The sequence below is a fragment of the Nomascus leucogenys genome, chromosome 21, assembly GCF_006542625.1.
Source record: "Nomascus leucogenys isolate Asia chromosome 21, Asia_NLE_v1, whole genome shotgun sequence".
NCBI lineage: Eukaryota > Metazoa > Chordata > Mammalia > Primates > Hylobatidae > Nomascus > Nomascus leucogenys.
The window spans coordinates 55,594,906-55,622,900 of NC_044401.1; the positions used below are offsets into that span (position 1 = coordinate 55,594,906).

Sequence of the window (27,995 nt, forward strand, 5' to 3'; positions counted from 1 at the left end):
TCAGAGCTCTTGTGAAGTGCTGTTTTCCCAACTCTAGCTGCTCAAATCAACACTGCAGGCCTTAGGCTGAGCTCAGACCCACCTATGATGCAGAGGCAGTTTTTGTGAGAAACAGAATTAAAATAGACTCTACTCAGGGCAATGCCCAATGTTCATTACCTGAATAGGCTTCTGAACCACTGTCAGGCAAGAGAAGAGGGACCAAAAGCAGGCTGAGAAGGGCCATTCACTCAAGGAGGAAACAAATTAGATTTGTGCTGCAGAATTTGGGCCCATCTATTTTGGTGTGCTGAAAGAAATGATCCCAGAATACTTCTCATTTCCAAGGGCCCAAGATAGTGTGACACATCTAGAACTGAGACTACTGAGTACCTGTTTGAGCCTCAAAGTCATCACAGGGCTCAACTGAGATTCCTTAAACAGCATCAAAGTGCAGCTTGTGACTTGGTTTGGATAATAGTAATTTTATTTTTTTTTCTTATTATAAAGTAATAGATGTAAAAAAAAACCCACAAGAACATAAGTCTATCAAATAAAAAGTGATTCTCCTGTCCCCCTTATTTGGGTGTGCAATGGTGTCTCACCCCATCTCCAGCTTTTTTTTAATTGATCCTCATTACCCTCCCTAACACACATACACCGTCAGATGCAGTACATACAAATTTTGGTCTCTTTTGGTACCTTTTATTTGTTTTTGTTTTTATTTTTGTTTTGAGACGGAGTTTCGCTCTTGTTGTCCAGACTGGAATGCAATGGCACAATCCTGGCTCACTGCAACCTCCGCCTCCCGGGTTCAAGCGATTCTCCTGCCTCAGCCTCCCAAGTAGCTGGGATTACAGGCATGCGCCACCATGCCCGGCTAATTTTGTATTTTTAGTAGAGATAGGGTTTCTCCATGTTGGTCAGGCTGGTCTTGAACTCCCTGCCTCAGGTGATCTGCCTGCCTCGGCCTCCCAAAGTGCTGGGATTATAGATGTGAGCCACCGCGCTTGGCTTTTGATGCCTTTTAAAACAAAAAAAGCTTTGGGGAAAGCATTCAGGCATCTTAACATTTTGGCACACTTCCTTTTAAGCCTTTTTTATAAGCACAGTTTCCTTTACTTAGTTGAGAGTGTACTATGTGATTCTGTATCCTGCTTATCTTAAGCTCTGTGATGTTTTCCATGTCAAAAAGTGTAAGCATTTTCTTTTTTTTTTTTTTTTTTTTTGGTAGAGACAGAGTGTCGCTGTTTCCCAGGCTGGTCTTGAACTCCTGGGCTCAAGCAATCTTACTGCATAGGCCTCCCAAAGTGCTGAGATTAAAGGCGTGAGCCATCATGCCCAGCCCACTTTCGATTCTTCTATGACTACACAATATTTCATTCTACTGAGGGATGTGCCATCATTCAATCATTATTCTGATTAGTGAAAACATTTCTTGTTTTGCTATTACAAACAGACATCATGATGAACGTCCTCAACACCAAGTGGCTGAATTATAGCCTAATGACCAATTATTAGAAAAATACCTGGGTCAAAGGGTGATAACATTTTGGGAGTCTTGTAACAAGTTGCCAAACTACAGCAGAAAGGACACTGTGCTACTATTTTGGAGCAATGGTATTTATACTACTAGCAAAACTATTTTTTCCAAACCAAGTCCTACTTGGAACCTAAATTTAAACGAAGTGATGCCTGGTTCCTCAGGCAGTGCAAACCTGCAGAGTTCAGTCTGTGGAACCCCCAAAGCATCTCCTGGGAGCTGGAAACTATGCCTGAAAACCAGCTATGGCATTACCCAATGGTTCCAGTGTGGACCCCCTTAGGTAGGATACACCCATCAGTGTGGGTCTGATACTGCCAAGCTCACTCCAGCATCGTTATCATCATCATCATCATCATCATCATCATCATCATCATCATCATCTGCATCAGCCTAAACTTGCTTTTAGGGAAGAGGAGGTTCCCTGAAGCTTTCCCAACTACTCATCGTTAGGCCTATAATTTACAGGACACCTGTTACGGAGGGGTCTGGCACTTCACTCTGAAATAAGCACCATTATCTTCATTTTATTAACGAGGAAACTGATGCTCAGAAGGGTTACAGGACTTGTTCAAGGAGACACAGTGCTAGGGCTGGGATTCCTGCCCGGTTCTATGTGGCACCAAATACTATGCTAGCAGAGAACAGTGAACAGACTCAGGTGAAGTCCCCTGTAGAGATGCTGGGTTACCAGGGGCTGGAGTTTGGATACCACCAGCTTGCACATGATGAGGACACCCCTCTCACAAGGCACTAGATGAACCTGCCTGCCCTTGCTCCTGGCTATGTGGCCCCAAGATTTAGGAGATAAGGTCCAACACAACACTGAAGGCAGATGCTGGTGCTGAGAAATAGGAGAGAGGTTTTAAGGAGAAAGAGTATATTACTCCCTGTTGTCTACTGACAACATCTTGCACTGTTAGAGGTCCTTGGCCTCCCTTGCTGAACAGGCAGGTATTGCCAGAAAACTTGAATACTACACACTAGACCAACAGCTTTAATATCCAGTGCAGAGAATACAGCCCTGGCCACAGGTTGCACACACTTTTATGTGCCAGGAACAAATGCAGCTTTGTGGATACCAATGTGCTTTGCAACATGGTGTGGCCACTGTCCAGTTACTGGGAACATAGCAATTATGTGTTCTTCTACCACCAGAATAGCCTTGCCTGGGGCAATTTCCACAAATAACTCAATCACTTCAAGACATGCACCCAAAGGATGACATCCACTCAGGCTAGAGCAGCAAGTGTAGTTGCTCACACAGAGTACTAATAGTGTCATTTTACACTTAAACAGTATTTTCATGCACAGACCACTTTCATATAAATCAAAACTGAGCTAAATCGTTCCAAGTTCCTGAGAAAACTTGAGGCTTGGAGGGGTGAAGTACTTCACTCAAGGCTGTGGCTAGGACCAGTGACAGTACAAAATCCCTAGACCCCTTGAGCGGAAAGCCCCTTCCCCAGGACACTATCCTATGCTTAGTGTGGCCTGTGACTGGGAACCAAAATGTCCTACACTGCCTGACACAAACCCTCCAGGAAAGCTCCCAGGGCACCAGTGTAACTAAGTAGAGAGGGCTTGCTCATGGCCCCCCAGGTACCCAGTCCTAGGATGCCTGCCACTGGAAGAAAGCCCCCTACCTGGATACGGGATGGAGAGGAGAGTGAAGTCGGCATAGCGCTGGGCTTTGTCCACCTTCTCAGAGGAGGTTACACTACAAGACAAAGACACAACGTGTTACAGTGTCGCAACACACACACAAACACACACCATTCCCCAAATAAGGGTTATAATCACAAGTGAAGCTTCTGCTAAAAAACTATTCTTCAATGTTAATAATTCCCTTCAGCAGTGCCTACTTTGTACAATTAAGAAATATAACTTCAGCCAGATGCATCGGCTGGAGGTCATGTTCCCAACATGGAGAAACCCGTCAAGACCAGCCTGGACAACATGGTGAAACATTGTCTCTATCAAAAATATAAAAAATTAGCTGGGTGTGGTGGCGTGCTCCCGTAATCCCAGCTAATCAGGACGCTGAAGCAGGAGAATTGCTTGAACCCAGGAGGCAGATGGTTGCAGTGAGCCAAGATTGCGCCACTGCACTCCAGCTGGGGTGACAGAGTGAGGCTCCATCTCAAAAAAAGAACTCTACCTTCTCTGCCCCTATTCCAACATATCAAGCAAGGGAAGTTACTTCCCCTCTAATACTACAGCAAGCCTCAATCAGAGCCTAAAGGTGGGGAACAACCTTCCACCTGACCCCAAAATGCACACAGTGTAGCCACTCTGACCCAGGGGTGAGATGAGAGCCAAATAATATGATCCTATGGGAACGCTTTTTTTCTGCTCTCCTGTCTTCTCTAATAGTCACTGAGCCCACTTCTAAACAGGGTGAACAAACAGCATCTGAAAATAAACACTGGGGACTCTGACAGATAAAGGAAGGGAGGAATAAGGCAATATTCAGATCTGCAGATAGATGAGCTCTAACTTTAGCCTCAGTATGCCTTATTTTCTAAGACCACCTTTTAGGACCATTTAAAAACATTTAAAAAACAAAATGTTGGAAAAAGCTCCTATAGTCTCATCACTAACCCAGGCTCTATTTTTTAGTTTTGACTTTTTTTTTTTTTTTTTTTTTTTGAGACGGAGTCTCGCTGTGTCGCCCAGGCTGGCGTGCAGTGGCGCAATCTCGGCTCACTGCAAGCTCCGCCTCCCGAGTTCAAGCCATTCTCCTGCCTCAGCCTCTCCGAGTAGCTGGGACTACAGGCACCCGCCACCACGCCTGGCTAATTTTTTTTTTTTTTTTTGTATTTTTAGTAGAGACGGGGTTTCACTGTGGTCTCGATCTCCTGACCTCGTGATCCGCCTGCCTCGGCCTCCCGAAGTGCTGGGATTACAAGCGTGAGCCACTGCGCCCTAGTTTTGACTTCTTACATTTGAATTTGGTCCATATGTGTTATTTTTATATGACAGCAGTCACTGAAGTAAAATTTGAATATATGCTGATTTTTTTGTTCAATTTTAAAAGGAATTCCAGGACCAGGCACAGTGGCTCATTCTTGTAATCCCAGCACTTTGGGAAGCTGAGGCAGGAGGACTGCTTAAGGCCACATGTTTGAGACCACTTTAGGCAACAAAGACTCTGTCACTATGAAAAATAAATAAAAAAAATTAAGAGATTCTAATCTACCACACATGGCATAGAACTTGGAGCCGGAAAAAAAAAATACAGAGATATGTAAGAGAAGGTGGCAACAGAGCACTGGGAAGAAACTGATGGCTGCCTCAGTCACTAACATACAACCTGAGCAAGCTACTTCATCTCTCTGTGCTTCAGTATCTGTAAAAGGGGGACACTGGTACCTGTTTTGTAGGGCTGTCTGAAGATACAGTGAGATAATGTACAGAAAGCCCTTTGTAAGAAGGCCAGCACACAGTGACAGCTACATACTAACGCCAGCCCTGCAAATCTGTACACATTGCCTCTGCTCATTTTGTGGTGGGCGCCTGTACTTACTTCATGCCAAACTTCACCTTCTTGTTCTCCACCATCAGGTCACAGATGTATTTGACTGACAGGTATCGAAGCAGCTTGATGTCATAGCCTCTGACCTTATCAAAAAGATGCGTGTCACCACTTCTGAAATAAAGAGCCAGAGGGAGAAGTTACATGGCATGTTCACTCACAGGAGCTTGGGGGTGGGCACTCATTCAGGGAAGTATGGATGTCACTCTTCTCCAGAAGCTGGGGTGTGTGCTAGGTGGACACATGGGTGCCAAACAGGACAACTGATTTCAGAGAGGTTGCAGGGAAAGTGACTAAGAGATTACCCCAATCTCTGGGATGTATTTCAAAGAGGAAAAATTTGCAGGTGGAAATGGAAAAGGACTTTCTGGCATTGCTTGACATTAAGCCAGAAGACTCAAGATAATCTCAGCGTTCTAAAATGCAGCAGGCTGGTGGCTGATAGAAGCTTCCCATTTCCATTAGAATTGATCTCCTTCCACTCCCTCCTTTTCCCCCATTTATGACCATTTTTAGCCACATGACTTGCTCATAATGTAGCAGTCTGAAATTCTTGTAGAAATAAAGTTTTTAGAGCTATTTTATCAACTGATTATGAAATACTAGCAAGTAAATTCCCTCTACCTAGCAGGCCGATGAAGCAAAGAGAAAGATAAAATTTTTCTATCTCAGTGTCGCCTTTTGATCAGCCCTGCAGATATAGGCAGAAGTAGAAAGCATAAACAGTCACCATTACTTTTTTATTTTTTAATCCACACAGCTTTGTTGTCCCCAGCAGTTTCCTTGCCAAGAACAGTGTATGCTGAAGATGGTGACCTGGCTGGGCAGAGGTCACCTGATCTAGGGAGAAGAGCCAAACATTCTTGAGCACAAGCCAGAGCCGCTGCTTTCAGAACTAACAGGCAGAACCTGGGCATAGCAAGATGCCCTTTCATGAACTGAACTATGATTTGGGAAGCTGATCTTAACTAGGGTGCTTGTGTGCATTCCAGAGATGCTTGACACCAGTTAAAGACTTCCCACGTGGTACAAACCATGCAAAGGAGCTTTTCTAAAATATCCTGTAGTACTGTTTTCTACAAACATTTGGAAAGGGGATAGGAAGAGTGTGAACCAGCCCATTTCCTCCTTTTATAGGGACTCAAACTCCTGTTCTGTACCAAGCTCTTCTTACGTGTAGTACCAATCATGCAGCTGTGACACATCTGGTCTCCAAATATGCCTTCCAGGCTAGACCTCATGTCCCCTATGTATGGACTGTAGCCCTTGCCCTGTGCCTCAGTACCAGGTGTACTGGGTGAGATCTGGCAGGTTGGTAGTCAGCATCATAGCTGCAAACTGGCAACTCTGTGGGGCTTTAAAACAAATATAGATGTCTGGGCCCTATTTCAGGCCTGCATTACCAGGAACCCCAAGAGTGGGATGTTCTCTGTGAATCCAGATGTGCAGTCAAGATGGAGACTGACTGCTCACGTATTTGGCTGCTACCCAGTGGACTTCAACAGCCATATTTCAGGGGCACAGACTTGGCAGACAGAAGAGAAAGAAGCCAATCCACTCACCTGAACCAGTTACAAATACCCACGGACAATATGAACATGGCCATGTCTGGACAGACATCCCATCCCCAACACAAGCCCCTGACCATAGCAACCCAGCACTGACCGAAGAGCACAGTCCTCCTCCGTGACGTCCTCCACATCTGCCCAGGCATCATCTGCACCCCCTGCCAGAGAAACCCATCTGTCAGTACTGAGACTGGTGACCCAGGGCTCCACACAGGGGCCTCCTCACCAGCCTCCTTCCCCGTAGTGCCGAGGGTGGGCTGGGCCTACATGGCTCTACTCTTAAGGACACACTATGCCCCCATATGCCTGGTAGTCTTCACCTCTAAGGTGAACTCCTATTTGTCTCCTGGTCCCTGATCAAAGGAAGGCCCCGATCTCCACCCAGCTCACTCAGACCCCCTACCTATACTACTGTGACCATGGGTGGTTATTCTTTTTTTTTTTTTTTTTTTCTTTGAGACGGAGTCTCACTCTGTCACCGAGGCTGGAGTACAGTGGCGTGATCTCAGCTCACCGCAACCTCCACCTCCCGGGTTCAAGCGATTCTCCTGTCTCAGCCTCCTGAGTAGCTGGGACTACAGGTGTGCACTACCACACCTGGCTATTTTTTTTTATTTTTTAGTAGAGATGGGGTTTCACCGTGTTAGCCAGGATGGTCTCGAACTCCTGACCTCACGATCCGCCCACCTTGGCCTCCCAAAGTGTTGAGATTACAGGCGTGAGCCACGGCGCCCGGCCCGGGTAGCTATTCTCTATGACTGGGTTCTCATTCTACATCAGAGGATGCTGTTCAACATTCACCTGAGAAAAAATAGTTGTAGCCTGAGCGTCCATACAGCTCTCCCCATCCAGCCAGTGTGGCCGACCTGCAAATGTGCTGAGAGAGAAACAGCATTTTCAGGGTCAGATGGTTTTCTGAAGCATGCACAGTTGAAGGAACACCTGGGACTCCTTTGACTCTTCCAGGCCAGCATAATGGGCCCAGGAGCACTCCCCAAAGTTTTATCAGCATCAAGACTGCCACAATCAGTCAGATGATCCCTAGTACTTAATCCACAACCTCTACTGAGGGAGTCTCACTCCCAAACAAGAGGCGCCAGTGTTACCAACAGGATCGGATCAGATTGGGTGGTTGTTGCATGTGTACCATGTGCTGGACATGGTACTGAAAAACGCATCATCTTCTCAATGAATTGCACAGCAAGCCCATGAGGGATATATGGCAGGTGGCATGCATTGTTGCTGTTACACAGATGAAGAAAAACAGGCTAAGGGAGGTTAAGTGATGTGTAAGGTCATATAATGAGGGGTAAGCTGGGATTTGATCCAAACCCACTGAACTCTATGTGCTTACTGTGATTTGGAACTGTTCAGTGTAGACGGGAACAACCTTTCTAGCGGGGGTAAGGGGTGAGTGAGAAATGTTTTAGAGGCTTCTTTTCCTCATCACTGTAAGAATTCACTGTAAGAGAATTCTAGAAACAGGCAACTGGCACAAACTTCAATATCTAATTGTAAGGTTACTTGTTTTAAGTAAATAGTGTTTGCTGAAATCTAGTTGGGTGAGGGGAATGGGAGGAGATATCTGGTGATGGGAAGGCAAACCAACCCAGAATTTAGCTAAAGGCTAGGAGAACATGATCCTGTTACACTACAATGGGAAATGGGGAAGTTGTGAGGTGACACGACAGGGAGTGAAGCTCACTGCTGAATGGGTCACACAATGTGCAAATGGAAAGTGGATCCCTGGAAGATTGCCAAGTACCATCTGAAGGCTTCTCCTCTACCTGTAAGATAATGGGAAGGAAAGTTTTGCTGCTACAGCAAAGAGTTGTGCGTGAGAATGACTAGGTCACTTTCTGGCTCTATCTGAGGTAGCAGCAGACTAGGGGTGGGGACAGCAACAGAAAAGCTACCTGGATATAACCTGGGACAGAGTGAGGGGCTTTATTGGTGCTGGGGCAAGAGCTGGTTTGTGGAGAGGTTGTCCTGGAATCCTACTGAGGAAGCCTACCAAGGGCTGGCATTCCTGCTGGCTTAAGTAGGATGTACTCCAGTGGGGGCCACTTAACTTTCTGTGGGTCTAAAAGCAATCTGAAAATCTGATAAAAAGTATGGACTATCTCCTGAAAAAAAAATATGTACACATCATAATCTACTTACATTTCCAGGGATTTCTGGGCTCTCTCAAGTCCACTGATGAACCCATCCCCAAATCCTGTTAAAAGCCCTTGCTTTAAGAAGTCAGTCAAGTAGTGAGGAGTAAAGTGGATGCTTCCGCAGGAAAGGGCTGAGGACCTCTAAGACTCCAAAGGGGGAAGTTTGATTTCCAAGAATCAAGACGTTGGTAGGGTGTGTGGCTGCCTGTTCCACTGGCATTTGTATCATGTCCACTCTCCCTGCTTCATCTAAGCTGCTGGCAGCTGACCTCACTCTCCTTTGCATTATTTCTGTTAAATCTTTCAGAGCAGATAGCTGCCTTCTTTTTGGCTGTTGAGTTCTGAGACCCTTTTTCTGTTCCCAATTCTTCTTCCACATCCCTTCTATTGACCTTGTCTTTTTAGTAATTGAGGCAGCCAGACCTAGGCCAGCAAAACCCGAGTCAAATGGAGAAAAACAAGTTGGCCAAGTCCCCAAGTGGGGAACCAGCCTCTTCAGGAAGGCCCCTGGGGGAGGGCTGACCCCTCTTGATAGACACCTGTTCCTTTGCCTCATGGTTCTGACTCATAACCCATCATCTCTGCCCTTTAAGCTGGCTCCTGACTGAAAATGCAAGATCTACCCTGAATGCTCTCCATTTACCTAGCTAGGAATGGCCTCTAATACAGTCTGTGGAAAAGCACTCTGTATGATTTGCTAATTCAGCAACCTCTGACCTCTGCTCCCCACCTCTTAAACAAAAAGAAAGATGAATTGTTCCAGTTTCAATGGTCTAAAAGCCAGACACAAGTGTTTGGTGAGAAAATGGTAGGAGAACTTACTGTTCAATGCTTGAACTGAGTTTTGAAAAATTATTTAATATACTTTACTTAACCCATCATATCCAAGACATTATGTCAACATGTAATCACTTTTAAAATGAGTATTTTACATTTTTTCTATTAAATCTTCAAAATTTGATGTGTATTTTACACTTAAAGCATATCATAAGTAGGATGCGAAACTTTGGGCATTGGCCAGGTGTGGTGGCTCACGCCTGTAAATCCTGCACTTTGGGAGGCCAGGGTGGGCAGATTACTTGAAGCCAGGCATCTGAGGCCAGCCTGGCCAAAATGGTGAAACTCAGTCTCTACTAAAAAGACAAAATTAGCCAGGTGTGGAGGCACGTGCCTATAATCCCAGCTAGTTGGGAGGCTGAGGCACAAGAATCGCTAGAGCCTGGGAGGCAGAGGTTACAGTGAGCCAAGATGGCACCACTGTACCCCAGCTTGGGCAACAGAGAGAGACTGTCTCAAAAAAAAAACAAAAAAACAAAAAAACAAACTTTGGGCATTTTAAGGGAAATATGGGCTCATTTCAAAGTTGTTTTTAACAACAACAAACTTTTATATTGCTTCAAGCCTTAAAAATTAAATTGAAATGGGCCAGGCACAGTGGCTCACACCTGTAATCCCAGCACTTTTGGAAGCCGAGACGGGCGGATCATGAGGTTAGGAGATCGAGACCATCCTGGCTAACACGGTGAAACCCTGTCTACTAAAATATACAAAAAAATTAGCCAGGCATGGTGGCGGGCACCTGTAGTCCCAGCTGCTCAGGAGGCTGAGGCAGGAGAATGGCGTGAACCCGGGAGGCAGAGCTTGCAGTGAGCTGAGATCGCACCACTGCACTCCAGCCTGGGTGACAGAGTGAGACTCCACCTCAAAAAAAAAAAAAAAAAAAAAAAAAAATTGAAATGAAGTAAAATATAACCCTTAGTTCCTCAGTTACTCTAACCACGCTGAACTGAGTTTTGAAGGAAGCAGAACGCAAGCATTTCTTTTTTCTTAAACATTAGATTCAGGGGTACACGTGCAAGTTTGTTACATGGATATACTGTGTAGTGCTGGGGTTTAGACTTCTATTTAACTCATCACCCAAATGGTGAACATAGTACCCAATAGGTACTCTTCAACCCTTGCCTCCTCCTCCTCTTCCTCTCTCCCCTTTTTGGAGTCCCTGGTGTCTATTGTTTCCACCTTTATGACCATGTGTACCCGCTGTTTAGCTCCCACTTATGAATGAGAACATGCGGTATTTGATTTTCTGTTTCTGCTGGAAGCATTTAAGTTTTAAAAACTTTTGTGGGTACATGTATTTATTTATGGGGTACATGAGACTTTTTTTTTTTTTGAGACAGAGTCTCGCACTGTCACCCAGGCTGGAGTGCAATGGCGCGATCTCAGCTCACTGCAACTTCTGCCTCCTGGGTTCAAGCAATTCTCCTGCCTCAGCCTCCAGAGTAGCTGGGATTATAGGCGCCCGCCACCATGCCCGGCTAATTTTTTGTATTTTTATTAGAGATGGGGTTTCACTATGTTGGCCAGGCTGGTCTCTAACTCCTGATCTCATGATCTGCCCGCCTCGGCCTCCCAAAGTGCCGGGATTACAGGCATGAGCCACCGTGCCTGGCTGATATTTTGATACAGGCATACCATGCATAATAATCACATCAGGGTAAATGGGGTATCCATCACCTCAAGCATTTATCCTCTCTTTGTGTTACAAACAATCCAATTATACTCTTATTTTTAAATGTACAATAAATTGTTGACTGTAGTCACCCTGTTGTGCTATCAAATACTAGATCTTATTCATTCTAACTATATTTTTGCACCCATTAACCATCCCCACTCCTCCCCCTTGTTCCTGTCAGTACCCTTTCCCAGTCTCTGGTGACCATAATTCTACTCACTATCTTCATGAGTTCGTTTTAATTTTTTTTAGCTTTCAAATAAGTGAGAACATGTGAAGTTTGTCTTTTTGTGCCTGGCTTATTTCACTTAACATAATGACCTCCAGTTCTATCCATGCTAATACAAATGACAGGATCTCATTATTTTTCATGGCTGAATGGTACACCATTGCATACATGTACCATATTTTCTTTATCCATTCATCTGTTGATGGACATTTAGGTTGTGGAAGCAAGCATTTCTTAACACACCTCTCTCTCTTCCTCAACCTGGCAGAGGTTGGTGTCCCTAAAGTATTGTTGGTAATAATGCTGTCACCATCTTACTAGTTCCTAAGTGCCTACTGTGAGCCACATATCTGACCTAACACAGGCCTCTCTGCTGCAGGACTTCTCAGAGCCTTAACTATATCAACATACATTTATCAATCTATTTTATGAATCTAGTATGCAATATTTCTAATTCTCATTTGAGAGAGAATGCTTTTCACAGGCATATCCTTAAACTGCTGTTCTATGGAAACACTGGTTGGAGTATCTCCTGTGCAACTTCTAATGACAAGCACTGTGCTGCACAGGGTGGTACTCTTTAAAATGAAGCTGCAGGCCAGGCGTGGTGGCTCACGCCTGTAGTCCCAGCACTTTGGAAGGCTGAGGCGGGCGGATTACCCGAGGTCAGCAGTTCGAGAGCAGACTGGTCAACATGGCGAAACCCCATCTCTACTAAAAATACAAAAATTAGCTGGGTGTGGTGGCATGCTCCTGTAATCCCAGCTACTCGGGAGGCTGAGGCAGGAGAATTGGTTGAACCCGGGAGGTGGAGGTTGCAGTGAGCCAAGCTTGGGCCACGGCACTCCAGCCCGGCAACAGAAGAGAGAGACTCCAGGCCAGGCGCGGTGGCTCACGCCTGTAATCCCAGCACTTTGGGAGGCTGAGGCGGGCGGATCACAAGGTCAGGAGATCGAGACAACTCTGGCTAACACGGTGAAACCCCGTCTCTACTGAAAATACAAAAAATTAGCCGGGCGTAGTGATGGGCGCCTGTAGTCCCAGCTACTCGGGAGGCTGAGGCAGGAAAATGGCGTGAACCCAGAAGGCGGAGCTTGCAGTGAGCCGAGATCGCGCCACTGCACTCCAGTCTGGATGGCAGAGCAAGACGCCGCCTCAAACAAAAAAAAAAAAAAAAAAAAAAAAAGTTGCAATAACTTTCGGGAACATGAAAACTTCCCAAAGTGGCAACAGCTTTGAGAAGATCAATTTCTAGGACCTAGAAATACATACTTTTCCCTAAAACTGATCTGCCGAAGAAAGCCTTTGGCAGAGTCTCCCTTCCTTCCTCCCCTTTCCCAATTTACAAAAAAGGTACACCAGGGACTGAGACAACAGTCAGACTCTCCCCACTGCCCTGCCCTTGACCAGAGGCACTCAGATACCAGCTAAAGGAATGAATAGACTGAATTCCGCTCCCTTCCCCTCTGAGGCTCTCTGTATGTTAGTCCACTACTCTTGGACCAATTTTCCCCCAGCTGCTACTTGCATTCGGAATTTCCCCGCTCAAACGTCACAATGGCTCTCCTAGCAAACACAGAGCCACCTCCCTGCTCAGCGTTCAGCCGTCTTCATTCAATCCCCTTTACCCTCTGCCCTGATGTGTACCCTCTACTCAGGGAAGTTAGTCACTCTGAGCCTCTGTTTCATCTGCAATGAAATGGGCACATCCCATACACCAAAAGATAGGTAAAAATGAAACCAAACTGGGGAGCCAAATTAACAAAAGTCCTTAGAATATAAGTTCCATGAGAATAAAGATTTTTGTCTGCTTTACATGGTGATATATTTTAAGGCCTGAAGCAGTGTCTGGCACATAATATACAATAAATACTTGGCGAATTATATAATTGAAACAATGGAAAAACAATATATGAACTCATTTGATTTAATCTAATCCATAAACCTTTGAAATAGGTAATTATTATTCTCATTTTATAGGAGTGGAAAAGGAGGCTTTGCATAGGCAGGAAATAAGAGTCAGGATCTGAACCTAGGCAGTCTGGCTCTAGAACACGGGGTGGGGTATGCTGGTGTGACCATCCCTTCCCTACCTAGAACCATCCTTCAGTCAGAATTGGTCTGTTTCTCTGGACTGCTTCCCACAACACCCAGTAACCACCCAATGCTTGGCTACTAAATGTTGAGGGAAAAAAAACCCCTATACTTTGCAGTAAGTCAGCTACCCCAGAAGAGTCTTGGAGCATGAAGCTATGGTATGGGCCTTACCTTGCCCTTGAACAGGATTACTGGGCAGACAAACCGTCCTCTGCACCGGGCCATCTTGCTGCGGTGGATGAGGTCTTGCAACTTGCTCACCTGTACGGTACTCTCAAACCTAACACACAGGCAAGAGAAGCAGGTCAAACTGACTTTGAAGTGGACACTTTGTGTATATGTGTTTATTCACACAGACCCCCATACTAGATCTGTGTACATAATGCTTGCTTGGAATTAAATGTCATTCCTAAATTTTACATCATCTGTCTGTCTGTCTGTCTGTCTGTCTGTCTGTCTGTCTATCTATCTATCTATCTATCTATCTATCTTTTTGAGACGGAGTTTCACTGTTGTTGCCCAGGCTAAGAGTGCAGTGGTGCAATCTTGGCTCACCACAGCCTCTGCCTCCTGGGTTCAAGCAATTCTCCTGCCTCAGCCTCCTGAGTATGCTGTGACTACAGGTGTGAGCCACCACACCTGGGTATTTTTATTTTTGGTAGAGACAGGGTTTCACCATGTTGGCCAGGCTGGCCTCAAACTCCTGACCTCAGGCGATCCGCCCACCTCGGCCTCCCAAAGTGCTGGGATTACAGGTATGAGATATATTAAGTTTTTCAGGGAAAAAAAAAGTGCTAATTATAGGTATTAAAACTTATATCACTCTGAATTCTGAAACTTTAAGATAAAAAGAAAAGTGAGCTAAACTGAAGACATATACAAAATTCAGAAATATACACAGAAAACTGGATATTATGTCTAGGGTGTCCAATTTTTAACTCCCAGGATAAGACCTGGTGCCCTAGGGACCCTCTCTGGAAATCACAGGACCATTTTTGTGACTATCTATTTTTTGTGTAACTCTGAATATGTATTTTTGTGATCTTTTAGAGCAAGCAGTCCCCAAGCCCTGGGCCCCACCCAGATCAGTATGAGTCCGTGCCCCATTAGGAACCAGGAGATAAGCAGCGGGCAAGTGAGCATTACCGTCTGACTTCCACCTCCTGTCAGATCATCAGCGGCGGCATTATATTCTCATAGGAGCTCGAACCCTATTGTGAACTCCGCATGTGAGGGACTGAGGTTGCAGAGAATCTAATGCCTCATGATCTGAGGTGGAACGGTTTCATCTGAAACCATTCTCTCCACCCTGCCGTGGAAAAATTGTTTTCCATGAAACCAGTCCCTGGTGCCAAAAAGGTTGGGGAGTGCTGTTTTAGAGGGCAGAATGAGATGACGTTTCTTGGTCCACATGGCTCTAGGCCTCTGCTTTCACAGTCCATATGGCCAACAGTGCACAGAGCAAAGGAGGCATAAGAGAAGCCATGTGTGACATAGGGACGTGTGGTAGTTAACGCACTGGGCTTGGTAAGTGAGCTTGTAGAACATGAGAGTGAGGTTTAGAAGCGAGCTCCAGCAAGTCATAACTATATCAAATCACGCTTCCCTAAAATAAGGGTCCGCTCTCATAAACTCACCTACCAACCTTTAGCAAAGCTCATCCCAGCCAGTCAGAGCTTCTGGTAGCAAGAGAAACAAGAGGCAGGAAAGTTAGAGCAGGAAGCTTTCCCAGCTACGCAGAGTAACCAAGTAGAGGGAAGGAAAAATACTCATGTTCCTTCCTTAAAAGTGTTGAGCTTTGAGACCAACTCCTAGAGGGAATTTAATTGCTTCCACATCCTAATCCTTCTAGGAATCTGCGTGTTATTACACAGCTCCTCTTGTACACATGCACCCAAATATTATCTCAGAAGGAATAAATCAGTGACTCCCACATACTTGTGGTACCTCTTTAAATGTATCTGGATGCTGTTATGGTTAATAAAAACACAAAGTCTTTAAAATACTGCGAATTCTTAGTTAAAATATATCTAGTGGCCAGGCGTGGTGGCTCACACCTGTAATCCTAGCACTTTGGGAGACCAAGCCGGGCAGATCACTTGAGGTTGGGAGTTCAAAACCAGCCTGGCCAACATGGTGAAACCCCATCTCTACTAAAAATACAAAAAAATTAGCCTGGCGTGGTGGCACGTGCCTGTAATCCCAGCTACTCAGGAGGCTGAGGCAGGAGAATTGCTTGAACCCAGGCGTCAGTTTGCAGTGAGCCAACATCGCGCCATTGTACTCCAGCCTGGGCAAAGGGCAAGACTCCATTTGGGGGGGAAAAAAAAGCAAAGTGCCCGTAGGGTGGCAGCAACCCACCAGGCAGCCCTAGGCACACAAGCTCACAGAGAACCAGACTGTGCTGCCTTCCCCTCACCCGGTTTCTCTATGAAATCAAAAGGCACCTCAGTACCAATTAATTGCCTAACTAGACTCCACGAGAATATAAAACTGAGCACCTTTAGTACTGCCACAGTGGCCTTCCTCCCACTTACTTGGCCCATGGCTGATGTCACATATCTGGTCAGCACCATTTGTTGCAACCGACTCTCACTTAGCTCATACAAGCCCTCTGAACCCTAAATGCCTACATCTGATTTTCCCAGGTTGAGTTGTGGCCTCAAAACCAAGGTGGATTTCTCAGGCTAAACTTCTGTTAAAAACAAACAAACAAAAAACCCCTGGTGGAGGACACATCAGTATTTTCCTCTAGGGAGGTCTTTTAATGTAATGACCCACCTTTTCTTGTTGGGCCAACCAGTGGTTCCTTTACTGGTTCCCCTGTATCAAGTGCCAGTTCAGTTTCTGGCCAGGCACAGTGGCTCATGCCTGTAATCTCACACTTGGGGAGGCAGATCACCTGAGGTCAGGAGGTAAAGACCAGCCTGGCCAACACGGTGAAACCCTGTCTATACTAAAACTGCAAAAATTAGCCAGGTGTGGCAGCAGGCGCCTGTAATCCCAGCTACTCGGGAGGCTGAGGCAGGAGAATTGCTTGAACCCAGGAGGCAGAGGCTGCGCTGAGCAGAGATCGCGCCACTGCACTCCAGCTTGGGCAACAGAATGAGACTCCGTCTTAAAAAAAAAAAAAGAACCAATTCAGTTTCTGTTCTCTCACTTTTTCCTGTTTTTATTTTTATTATCTCTTGTCCTTAGGATTCTTTTATTGCAGTGCTAAGCACTGAGCTGTGTCTGGCACATAATACTCACATTCGAAAGGATAAATGTAGGCTTCCGTATTTACATTTGTAATGTATGCACTGAAATTTCTGGCAAGATGTTACCAGGTAGTGAGATTTTGTTGTTTTTTTCCCAACAAGGTCTTCCTCTGTTGCCCAGGCTGCAGTGCAGTGGCGCCATGGTTCACTGCAGCTGACCTCGTGGGCTCAGGTCACCCTCCCACCTCAGACTCCCAGGTAGCTGGGACTACAGGCACATGCCACGACGCTTGGCTAATGCATTTTTTGTAGCGACAAGGTCTCACCATGTTGCCCAGACTGTTTAATTCAGTCTATTTTTTTATTCAGTCTATTCAGTTTAATTCAGTCTCAAACTCCTGGGCTCAAGTGAAATGCCCATCTTGGCCTCCCAAGTAACTAGGATTATAGGCGTGAGCCACCATGCCTGGCCAAACTATTTTCAAATACAGAAGAAAATGCTGTTATCACATATTTCCAATAGGAAGCTTTCCCAGACAGGCACCACACTTATCAAACTAGGTGGCTTGTTCCTATAATGTGCCCCAAAACTTCCTGAGATAAATGTTACTGCTGCTATTATTTAATAGATAAGAGGCACAAAGTAGAGCTTACACCCACATTATCTCATTCAGTCCTCACTTACCCAATTTTACAGATGAGGTAGTTTAATGAGATGAAATCTCTAGCCCAAAGTCACAGAACAGGTAAACAGGGTAGCTGAGATTCTAAATTCTGGTGGGTAGCTGAGATTCTAAATTCTGGTGGGTAGCCACTGGGCCCATGGTTTTAACCACTATCCTGCAGGGCCTCACCTGTACTTCCCCTAATCCCAGCTCTTATTAACAGTTATTGCTTCTTTATTGGCCTCTGTTTCCCACTAGACCTACTGGTAAGGACTTCACCTATTTGGCTTCCAACTTGATCCCTGAGGTCTACTACACAGCAGCGGCTGAATGAACACTGTTGACAAACATGTCTTAGCTACTCAAAGATCCCTGTCCAGGCTTCTATTCCCAGATGATGAACCAAATTGGAGAGGTTCCTTAACAGGACCAAAACATTGCTTAAATCCAATTCTACCCTGTTTAATTCAGTCTATTTTTTATTCAGTCTATTCAGTTTAATTCAGCATCATAGTAACAGCCAAGCCAGACAGTAAAAAAGCAAAAAATGCTATTTCTTCCCACCCAAACATACCCGAAGTCCCCCCTTTCAACAAGCAGGCATCACCCACTCAACATCACTTCAGTAACACTTTAAGGCCTTGCAAGGAGTGAAAAGTAAAAACAAACTCCAACAAGCTCCTCTAAGGTTAATGATGTTCCACAGTGGCCTTGGCCTAACTGTGAGGTTCTGCTAGACAAGGTGGGAGAGCCGTGGTGGTGAAACAAAAGGCAGACAGGTACAGAGTCAGGAAATATAGCTTTTGACCTCACTCTGCTTACTACCTCTGTGATCTTGGGCAAAGGCAAATTACTTCTCTGGGCTTCAACTTCATCTATAAAAGAACGGTGAGGGCTGGGCTCGGTGGCTCACACTTGTAATCCCAGCACTTTGGGAGGCCGAGACCGGTGGATCACGAGGTCAGGAGTTCAAGACCAGCCTGGCCAAGATGTTGAAACCCCGTCTTTACTAAACATACAAAAATTGGCGGGGCACGGTGGCATGTGCCTGTAATCCCAGCTACTAGGGAGGCTGAGGCAGGAGAATCGCTTGAACCCGGGCGGCAGAGGTTGCAGTGAGCCAAGATCACTCACGCCACTGCACTCCAGACTCGGCGACACAGCAAGACTCCATCTCAAATTGAAAAAAGAAAAAAAAAAAAAAAAAAAAAAGAGTGGTGATACTGTCTTCTTCACTGAGTAGTTGTAGGGCTTAAGCTAGCATGTAAAACCTTAACACCTGCCAAACAGCAGGTACTCAACAAATACTAGTTTCTCTTTAAGGGATCAACACTAAACTTGTTTCCTTCCAGGAAAAGCTTTTACAAGGCAACCACCACTAGGTTCCTCAATGTACTATTATGTTACTGAAGAGTAACATTCGGTATTACCTGAGAGCTTGTTAGAATATGCCAAATCGCAGGCCCACCTCAGGTCTTCTCAATCTCTGCATTGTAGAAAGATCCCCAGTTGATTCACTCATAAAATCAACATAGAAAAGAACCACTCTGTTGGGTGCGGTGGCTCACATCTCTAATCCCAACACTTTGAAAGGCCGAGGTGAGGAAATCTGTTGAGCTCAGGAGACCCACCTGGGCAATGTAGTGAGACCTCGTCTCTACTAAAAATTAAAAAAAATCAGCTGGGAGTGGTGGTATGTGCCCATATTCCCAGCTACTTGGGAGGCTGAGGTGGGAGAATCACTTGAGCCCAGGGGATCAAGGCCGCAGCAAGCCATGATTGTGCCACTGCATTCCAGACCCATCTTAATTAAAAACAAAAACAAAAACAAAAAAACCCGCCTTGATTACAGCTGAGCTTAATATCAGAATGTCATCATCAGGGCACAGAGGTAAAACCACCAGTCAGCCAGCACCAAAGAGGGTAGGAAGAAGGGGAAGGAAGAGAATGGCAAGGCAAAAACAAAGAAAACAAAACAAAAACAAAACAAAAAAAACCTCTTCTTGAGAAACTTTAGCTTAAAGGTTTACGGAAACTAAGTTTACCCGGCTGGGCGAGGTGGCTCACACCTGTAATCCAGCACTTTGGGAGGCCATGGCAGGCGGATTGTTTGAGCCCAGGAGTTGAGACTAGCCTGGCCATCTCTAAAACCCATCTCTACTAAAATTCAAGAATTAGCCAGGCGTGGTGCCACGCACCTGTAATTCCAGCTACTTGGGAGGCTGATGCACAAGAATCTCTTGAACCCAGGAGGAGGTTGCAGTGAGCCAAGATCACACCACTGCACTCTAGCCTGGGCAACAGAGCAAGATTCTGTCTTTAAAAAAAAAAAAAAAAAAGAAACTAAGTTTACCTAATTCCGGAAGGAGGAATTAAGGAAGAGCTAAGAACCATAAATAAACAGGGACATGACAAACCCCAATTCTTTAGGCTTGGCGATCCTGAGATCTTAGGTTATATAACTGAGGATGTGATACTATTTCTGTGGTCTATTTACAAAAGTCCTTAACACTCTTTTCTTAGAGAACCCCACTACAACCTTGTGAAATGGGCACTCTTTTTTTTTTATTTTTTTGAGATGGAGTCTCACTCTGTCGCCAGGCTGGAGTGCAGTGGTGCGATCTTGGCTCAGTGCAATCTCCATCTCCTGGGTTCAAGTGATTCTCCTGCCTCAGCCTCCTGAGTAGCTGGGATTACAGGCATGTGCCACCACACCCAGCTGATTTTTGTATATTTAGTAGAGATGGGGTTTCACCATGTTGGCCAGGATGGTCTCAATCTCCTGACCTCATGATCTTGGCTTCTCAAAGTGCTGGGATTACAGGTGTGAGCCAGCACGCCCGGCCGAGATGGGCACTCTTATAGACATCCCCACTTTACAGATGAGGAAACCAAGGCTTAGTGCTTAAACTCCTCCTACTGGGTTGTTCCTCTGCTGTAAACCTTCTCGGGCTCCCCATGGCCTGCAGCAGCGGTTCTCAAGCTATAGTGTATTTAAGACATCAAGAGGCCAGGTGCGGTGGCTCACACCTATAATCCCAGCACTTTGGGAGGCCGAGGCGGGTGGATCACGAGGTCAGGGGTTCGAGACCAGCCTGACCAACATGGTGAAACCCTGTCTCTACTAAAAATACAAAAAAAATTGGCTGGGTGTGGTGGCGGGCGCCTGTAATCCCAGCTACTTAGGAGGCTGAGGCAGGAGAATTGCTTGAACCTGGGAGGCAGAGGTTGCAGTGAGCCGAGATCGTGCCACTGCACTCCAGCCTGGGCGACAGAGCAAGACTCTGTCTCAAAAAAAAAAAAAAAAAAAAAGACATCAAGGGAGCTCTCACAGAATGTAGACTGGAAATTCTGATTCCAGAAGGCCCAGGAGAGATTCTAGAATCTGTAATCTTTTTTTTGAGATGGAGTCTTGCTCTTGCTCTGTTGCCCAGGCTGGAGTGCAGTGGCACAATCTCGGCTCACTGCAACCTCCACCTCCCGGGTTCAAGCGATTCTCCTGCCTCAGCCACCCGAGTAGCTGGTATTACAGGTGCCCACCACCACACCCAGCTAATTTTTGTATTTTTAGTAGGGATGGGGGTTTCACCATGTTGGCCAGGCTGGTCTCAAACTCCTGACCTCAGGTGATCCGCCCAAGGAGGCTGGGATTACAGGCATGAGCCACTAGGCCAAACCGAGAATCCATAATCTTAGTAAGTGCTTAGGGGTTCCTAGCACAATAAAACCACTGATATCCACACACAACCCACAGGTTCACACTCCCTGGCCTGATGATCAAGATCCTATATGAGTTGATCACTAAGGACATTTTCAGGAAAACTCCTGCTCATCCTTCCAATTCCAGTTCTTCCCAGGCACACAAACACCAGGAAGAATTAACCATTCTCCCCAGTTGGCCTATGGCAGCGCTTCTCAAACCTGGTAGTGCATTCGAATCACCTGGACATCCTGTTCTGCTGTGATTCTGGCTCAGTGGCTCTGGAACCTGAGCTTCTGTGTTTCTAACAAGTTATCGAGTGCACTGCTAGTCTTGCTTTGAGTAGCAACGGGCTACTGCACTATGCAGCATGACTGCTGCGGTACTCCTCACAACATTTCACCCACGGGGCCAGGATTTCAGATAGTGCTGACAACGGCTCCTGAAATTCCCTTAAAATCAGCAGGAAGTAGGGAGATTAGGAGAGCAAACTTTGAGATCAACATATAGCACTTCCTAGAGCCTCATGCTGTGTTTACTTATCAGTATCAAATAATTATACCATTTACTGACTACCTACAGGCCACATCCTGCACCAAGCATTCTGTGTCTGCTCTGGTATAAACTGTTAACCCACATAAGGTACTCAGGTCTTGGTAGGCTCACCATAAATGGTAGCTTTTATTTCTAATTCTTATAACGTACATGTCAGGCTTTTATCAGCCCCATTTATCATCTGGACTGCACTACCACTTTTCTAAAATTTTAGTTAGTCCTTAAAAGGACTAATTAACATGAGGTAGAGAATTACCAATAAGAAAACTAAGGACAAAGCAGTTAAATAATTTGCCCAGCATCAGTTACACAGCCAGCAACAGGGGAATCAGGATGTGAACTCAAGCAGTCTGACTCTAGACCTTAGGCTCTTAAGTGCTACATATGGTAAACGCTGGTAAGCCTGTCTTGACACAGTGTACCTCCCACTCACACTCTCTAAAAAAGGGACACTGATATTCAGAGAAGTGAAGTGTGAAGTCAGCTATCTTAGTACAATGAGCTCTAGGGTGGAAGTGAAACAGCTATCAAGGGCTGTTACTCCCAACCCCTCATTCTATGCCATGCCACCTTGCCAGTCTGACTTGTCCAACCTTGAAGTAAATAAAAATGCCAGTAAGGCTTAACACCTGGGGAAAGTGAGTCTGCCCTGCCCGGCTGCAGACTTCCTGGCCACAGGGATTAGCTGCCACGGAATCCCCAGGCATGCACACTACAGTCACATGATGCTCACGTGTCTTTCTCCTTCTCAGAACTCTCATACTCCAGGAACACGATGTGCCGGGGATAGTGACCGCAGATATCCCCATTCGTGTTTGGAATCACGCTGAAACAGTAGTCTCGCCCAAATAGCTCCAGACATCTCTTCTCAATGCGCTCAACCTGCACAGAGAAGGAGACCAGAACACAAAGAGAATTCTGGGGTTCTGAGGGTGAGAATTAGGAGGTCCATGGCCTAAGAGGTCACTGGGAAAGACATGTGCCTTGGTGATAATTATTCTGTGCTGGGAAGATGTGATGCTAGGCCACAGGCCCTACGTGTAGTTCATTAACCCATATATTGTATGCTTCAGGAAGGATTCTTAACCCCCTAACAATGAATCTGAAATTGTGGGTGTTGAGCATTTGGGGGAGAGGATTACAGCTTTCATTAGATTCAAAGAGGTCTACAACCCATAAAACATAAGAACTCTTGGTCCAGGTTACTGAAACTGCCACTAATCCACTACCTTTGTTGGTCAGCTTCCCCATTCTTTATTTATTTTTTGAGATGGAGTCTCGCTGTCGCCCAGGCTGGAGTGCAGTGGTGCAATCTCAGCTCGCTGCAGCCTCCGTGTCCTGGGTTCAAGCGATTCTCCTGTTTCACCCCAAGTAGCTGGGATTACAGGTGCGTAGAACCACGCCTGGCTAATTTTTCTATTTTTAGTAGAGACAGGGATTTCACCATGTTGGCCAGGCTGGTTTCAAACTCCTGACCTCATGATCCGCCTGCCCAAAGTGCTGGGATTACAGGTGTAAGCCACCGCACCCGGCCTTTATTTTTTTTAAAAGACACAGTCTCACTCTGTCATCCAGGCTGGAGTGCAGTGGCACAATCTCAGCTCACTGCAACCTCAGCCTCCTGGGTTCAAGTGAGCATATCTGGCTAATTTTCATATTTTTAGTAGAGATGAGGTTTCACCATGTTGGCCAAGCTGGTCTTGAACTCCTGATCTCAAGTGATCCGTCCGCCTCAGCCTCCCAGGTGTGAGCCACCATGCCTAACCTCTTCCCCATTCTTTTTTTTCTTTGAGAAAGAGTCTTGCTTTGTCACCCAGGCTAGAGTGCAATGGTGTGATCTCCGCTCACTGCAACCTCTGCCTCCTGGGTTCAAGCGATTCTCCTGCCTCAGCCTCCTGAGTAGCTGGGATTACAGGTGCGGGCGGCGCCACCGTGTCCAGCTAATTTTTTGCATGTTTAGTAAAGATGGGGATTCACCATGTTGGCCAGGCTGGCCTCTAACTGCTGACCTCATGATCCGCCTGCCCAAAGTGCTGAGATTACAGGCGTGAGCCACCATGCCCAGCCAACAAAAATGTTTTAATAGAGATGGGGTCCAGGCTGCTCTCAAACTCCTGGGCTGAAGCAATCTACCTACCTTGGCCTCCCAAAGTTCTAGGATTACAGGCGTGAGCCACTGTACTGGTCCTCTTCCCCGTTCTTTAGCCATAGACTAGTACCTACAAGCTCTATTCCATGCAACCAGTAAAAGCTGAGAAGTCTCTTTATACACAACTTGCTGGTGAAATAGAAGAAACAGCTCTCCCTAAAATTACTTGTTTTGATCACAGTTCAGAGAAAAACACAACAGAAAAAAAGGCATAAGAACTGTAACATCAAGAAATTTGCAGGAGGGCCAGGCATGGTGGCTCACGCCTGTAATCCCAACACTTTAGGAGGTACCTAGGAGGGCAGATCACTTCTGATTAGGAGCTTGAGACCAGCCTGGCCAACATGGTGAAACCCTTTCTCTACTAAAAATACAAAAATTAGGCTGGGCGCAGTGGCTCATGCCTGTGATCCCAGCATTTTGGGAGGCCAAGGCGGGTGGATCACGAGGTCAAGAGATCGAGATCATCCTGGCCAACATGGTGAAACTCCGTCTCTATTAAAAATATAAAAATTAGCTGGGCATGGTGGCGGGCGCCTGTAGTCCCAGCTACTGGGGAGGCTGAAGCAGGAGGATCCCTTGAATCCGGGAGGTGGAAGTTGTTGCAGTGAGTCAAGATCGCACCACTGCACTCCAGCCTGGGTGACAGAAGGAGACTCCCTCTGAAAAAAAAAAGAAGTTTGCAAGAAGTTAGTCCAAAGGTAGTGAGTTATCTCAATCGATTGTTCAGTTACAGATCTAACTCCCTGTTCTGCCTGAATTGTTATACATACAAATATATATACATCTAAGTTTGCAGGAGATCAGAAGGCCTGGAGAGATAATTAAGGGCAGCTGCAGCCGATATCAGGTGTAACTTATGATAACCCTAATCTTCAGGGTCATGTAAGTTGGAAGAGGGGTCCAGAAAAACCAATGACCTACAGCCACTCAAAAGACTCTCACTGGCCAGGTGTGGCGGTTCACGCCTGCAATCGCAGCATTTTGGGGGGCTGAGGTGGGAGGATTGCTTGAGCTTAGGAGTTTGAGACCAGCCAGGGCAATATAGCGAGATCATGTCTCTACGAAAATAAAGAAAAATTAGCCAGGCATGGTGTTGTGTACCTGTGGTCCCAGGTACTTGGCAGGCTTAAGTGGGAGGATCGCTCAAGCCCAGGAGTTCGAGGCTGCAGTAAGTCATGATTGCACCACTGCAATCCAGCCTGTCTCAAAACAAAACAAACAAACAAACAAAAAAAGCCAGGCACGGTGGCTCACGCCTGTAATCCCAGCACTTTGGGAGGCTGAGGTAGGCGGATCACCTGAGCTCAGGAGTTTAAGACCAGCCTGGCCAACCTGGGGAAACTCCATCTCTACTAAAAACTACAATAATTAGCTGGGCATGGTGGTGGGGTCCTGTAATCCCAGCTACTTGGGAAGTTGAGGCAGGGAGAATTGCTTGAACTGGGGAGGCAGAGGATGCAGTAAGCTGAGATCGCGCCACTGCACTCCAGCCTAGGTGACAAAGCGAGACTCCCTCTCAAAAAAAAAAAAAAGCAAATTCCAAGATCCCACCCCCAGAAATTCTGACTTGGTAGGACTGGGTGGGACTAAGGAATCTCTGTTTTCACAAAGTACCCCACAAGCATAAATTTTAAAAGTACTCAGATATCATTAAACAGGTGGTCCCCAGACTATACTTGGAAAAATTACTTGGCCATTTGGAGAGTGAGGAAGTCCAATCCTTACTGAAGTCTTCCCTGGGTTACTTCAGAGACTACCAGATGCCAACTACAGAATAGCAACTCAGGGTAACTTCTGAGGCCAAATCAGAGTTCTGTGGTGCAGGATGGAACAGAATTCCACTGCAAAACTTGGTGCTAAAGCTACCAAAACCACGTGGGGGAATGAGATAGCAGGGTCGGCAAGATTCCCACCGCACTGCCAGCCAGTGCTTAGGGTGGGGATGGCCTGAGCTGACAGGAAACCCTCCAGGTCTGGCGATAAGACGACTGGGTGGAAATCCCAAAGGGAGGAAAAAGAGGAACTGAGACCTGCTTTTGATAAAGGAACTGAGAGGGAGTGTGTGTTGTCTTCCTGCTCTATAGGGGAAGGAAAGGGATGGGCCTAAGTCATGCTGAGACCTTATAAGGGGGCAGCACACTGGGTTCACCTCCTGGCTCCATTCTGACCTCTGACCCCGAGGAATCGTCTCCCTGTTTTTCTTAGATTTTTCTTAGGGCTTTTTCCCTGATACAGCTCAACCTACGGCACCTGAAGCAGGGAATAGGCCTTCCTTAGGTCCTCCTCTCTGATATTTGAACCTGGCCCCTCAGCTTGATCTCTCACCTCCAGACCCCTTCTCAAACAAAAAGGACCTCTTTGCTGGGCTCATTCTGACCCCAGTTCCTCCTTTTATGGTTGTCAAGTCCGACTCTTATACTCCGGATCCAGACCCTGGAGAACTCCTCTCTCTCCTCTTCCTCAGCGGCGAGGTACCACTCCTACCTTTCTCTGACCCCTGGCCTCTGCCTTTCCTCTGTAACTTCCAAAGTTAGGGGCCTTCCCCAACTCATCGCGCCTCCAGTCTCACCTTAGAGCCGCCGGTCCCGCTGCCGTCCTTGGCCCGGTACTGAGTCCGGGAGAACTCCTCCAGCAGCTCCCCAAGCCCCGGCTCCTGCGGCGGCTGGTTACCTGAAGACGCCGAGGCCCCCGCCGAGGCAGCGGCGGCGGCGGCCCGAGCGCCGGCCATGGCCCAGCCCCGCGTCCCCTCAGTGTGCCTCAAGCCGGCCCATGGCACCTGCCTGCACCAACTCCGACACTAGAACCTCCGGAACCGCCTGAGCCACCGCCTTCTACTTCCACTTCCGGCCCCGCCCCGTCCCGCCGGATGTTTACTCCGGCCCTGGCCAATCGGAGCTCGGGACCCGCGCCCCGCCTACGATTACTGGCCCGCCCCCGGCGCGGAGCTATCCTTGTATTCTCCAGGGAGGCCACTCGCTGATACCGCGTGATCCGCCCCAAGGGGTTTCCCCGGGGAAGCCGGGCTCAACCATTTGGCTGCCGGGGGAGGGGGGTAGCAGGAAGGAACCATTGAAAAGAACCAGAGGAAAAGTGGAATCAACAATTACAGGGTAGCCGAGCGTGGTGGCTTACACCTGTCATCCCAGCACTTTGGGAGGCCAAGAGTTCGAGACCAGGCTGACCAAAATGGTGAAACCCCATCTCTACTAAAAACAAAAAAATTAGCCGGGCATGGTGACACCCACCTGTAATCCCAACTATTTCGGAGGCTGAGGCAGGGGAATCGCTTGAACCCATGAGGCTGAGGTTGCAATGAGCAGAAATTGAGCCACTATACTCCAGCCTGGGTGACAGAGCAATACTCTGTCTTAAGAAAAAAAAAAAATTACAGGGAGAGGAGGAGGGAAAGCTTGGAGGCAACAAATTAGTACTAGAAACCATAATGGCAGTGGTTACCAATATTAAAACATTTCAGCCGGCCGCGGTGTCTCACGCCTGTAATCCCAGCACTTCGGTAGGCTGAGGCAGGCAGATTACGAAGTGAGGCATTCGAGACCAGCCTGCTCAACATCGTGAAAACCCATCTCTACTAAAAATACAAAAATTCGCTGGGTGTGGTGGCGCGCGCCTCTAATCCCAGCTACTCAGGAGGCTAAGGCAGGAGAATCGCTTGAACCCGGGAGGCGGAGGTTGCAGTGAGCTGAGATCACGCCACTGCACTCCAGCCTGGGTAACAGAGTGAGACTCCGTCTCAAAAACAGAAAACAAAAACACAACATTTCATAAAACCCTTTCTCCCCCTGCTGCTCACAACATCCCTGTGAGTACAGTGCATTATATCATCAGCCCTATTTTATTGAGGCAGAAACTGGGAGTCAGGGAGGTGAAGCGACTGCCTTGAAATTCTGTGATGAAAAGCCTGTCATTATTATTATTATTATTATTATTATTAGAATTTTTCAGACATTCGCAAAAGTGGAGACAATAGTATAATGAACCCGCATGTACCCATTAACTGGTTTTGAACAATAATCAACATCTGCTTATCTATCCTGTTTAAGCAGTCCCTTCCCATCCAGGGAATTATTTTAAAGC

General features: G+C 46.6%; 1 protein-coding gene across 5 annotated transcripts in view; it reads right to left on the minus strand.

Moving 5' to 3' along the window:
- Positions 1 to 26,772, minus strand: part of MTMR14 (myotubularin related protein 14) — a 53,247-nt gene extending 26,475 nt beyond the window's left edge. For all 5 annotated transcript variants that reach the window (XM_030801726.1, XM_030801723.1, XM_030801722.1 and 2 more), the window contains exons 1-7: positions 26,470 to 26,772; positions 22,482 to 22,630; positions 13,800 to 13,908; positions 7,430 to 7,505; positions 6,726 to 6,786; positions 5,052 to 5,174; positions 3,169 to 3,242 (exon numbers count right to left, since the gene is read on the minus strand). In XM_030801726.1, coding sequence (XP_030657586.1) covers positions 3,169 to 3,242; positions 5,052 to 5,174; positions 6,726 to 6,786; positions 7,430 to 7,505; positions 13,800 to 13,908; positions 22,482 to 22,630; positions 26,470 to 26,628 — 751 coding nt within the window. In that variant the 5' untranslated portion in view covers positions 26,629 to 26,772. The remainder of the gene's footprint in view (positions 1 to 3,168; positions 3,243 to 5,051; positions 5,175 to 6,725; positions 6,787 to 7,429; positions 7,506 to 13,799; positions 13,909 to 22,481; positions 22,631 to 26,469) is intronic.
- Positions 26,773 to 27,995: the final 1,223 nt, after the last annotated feature.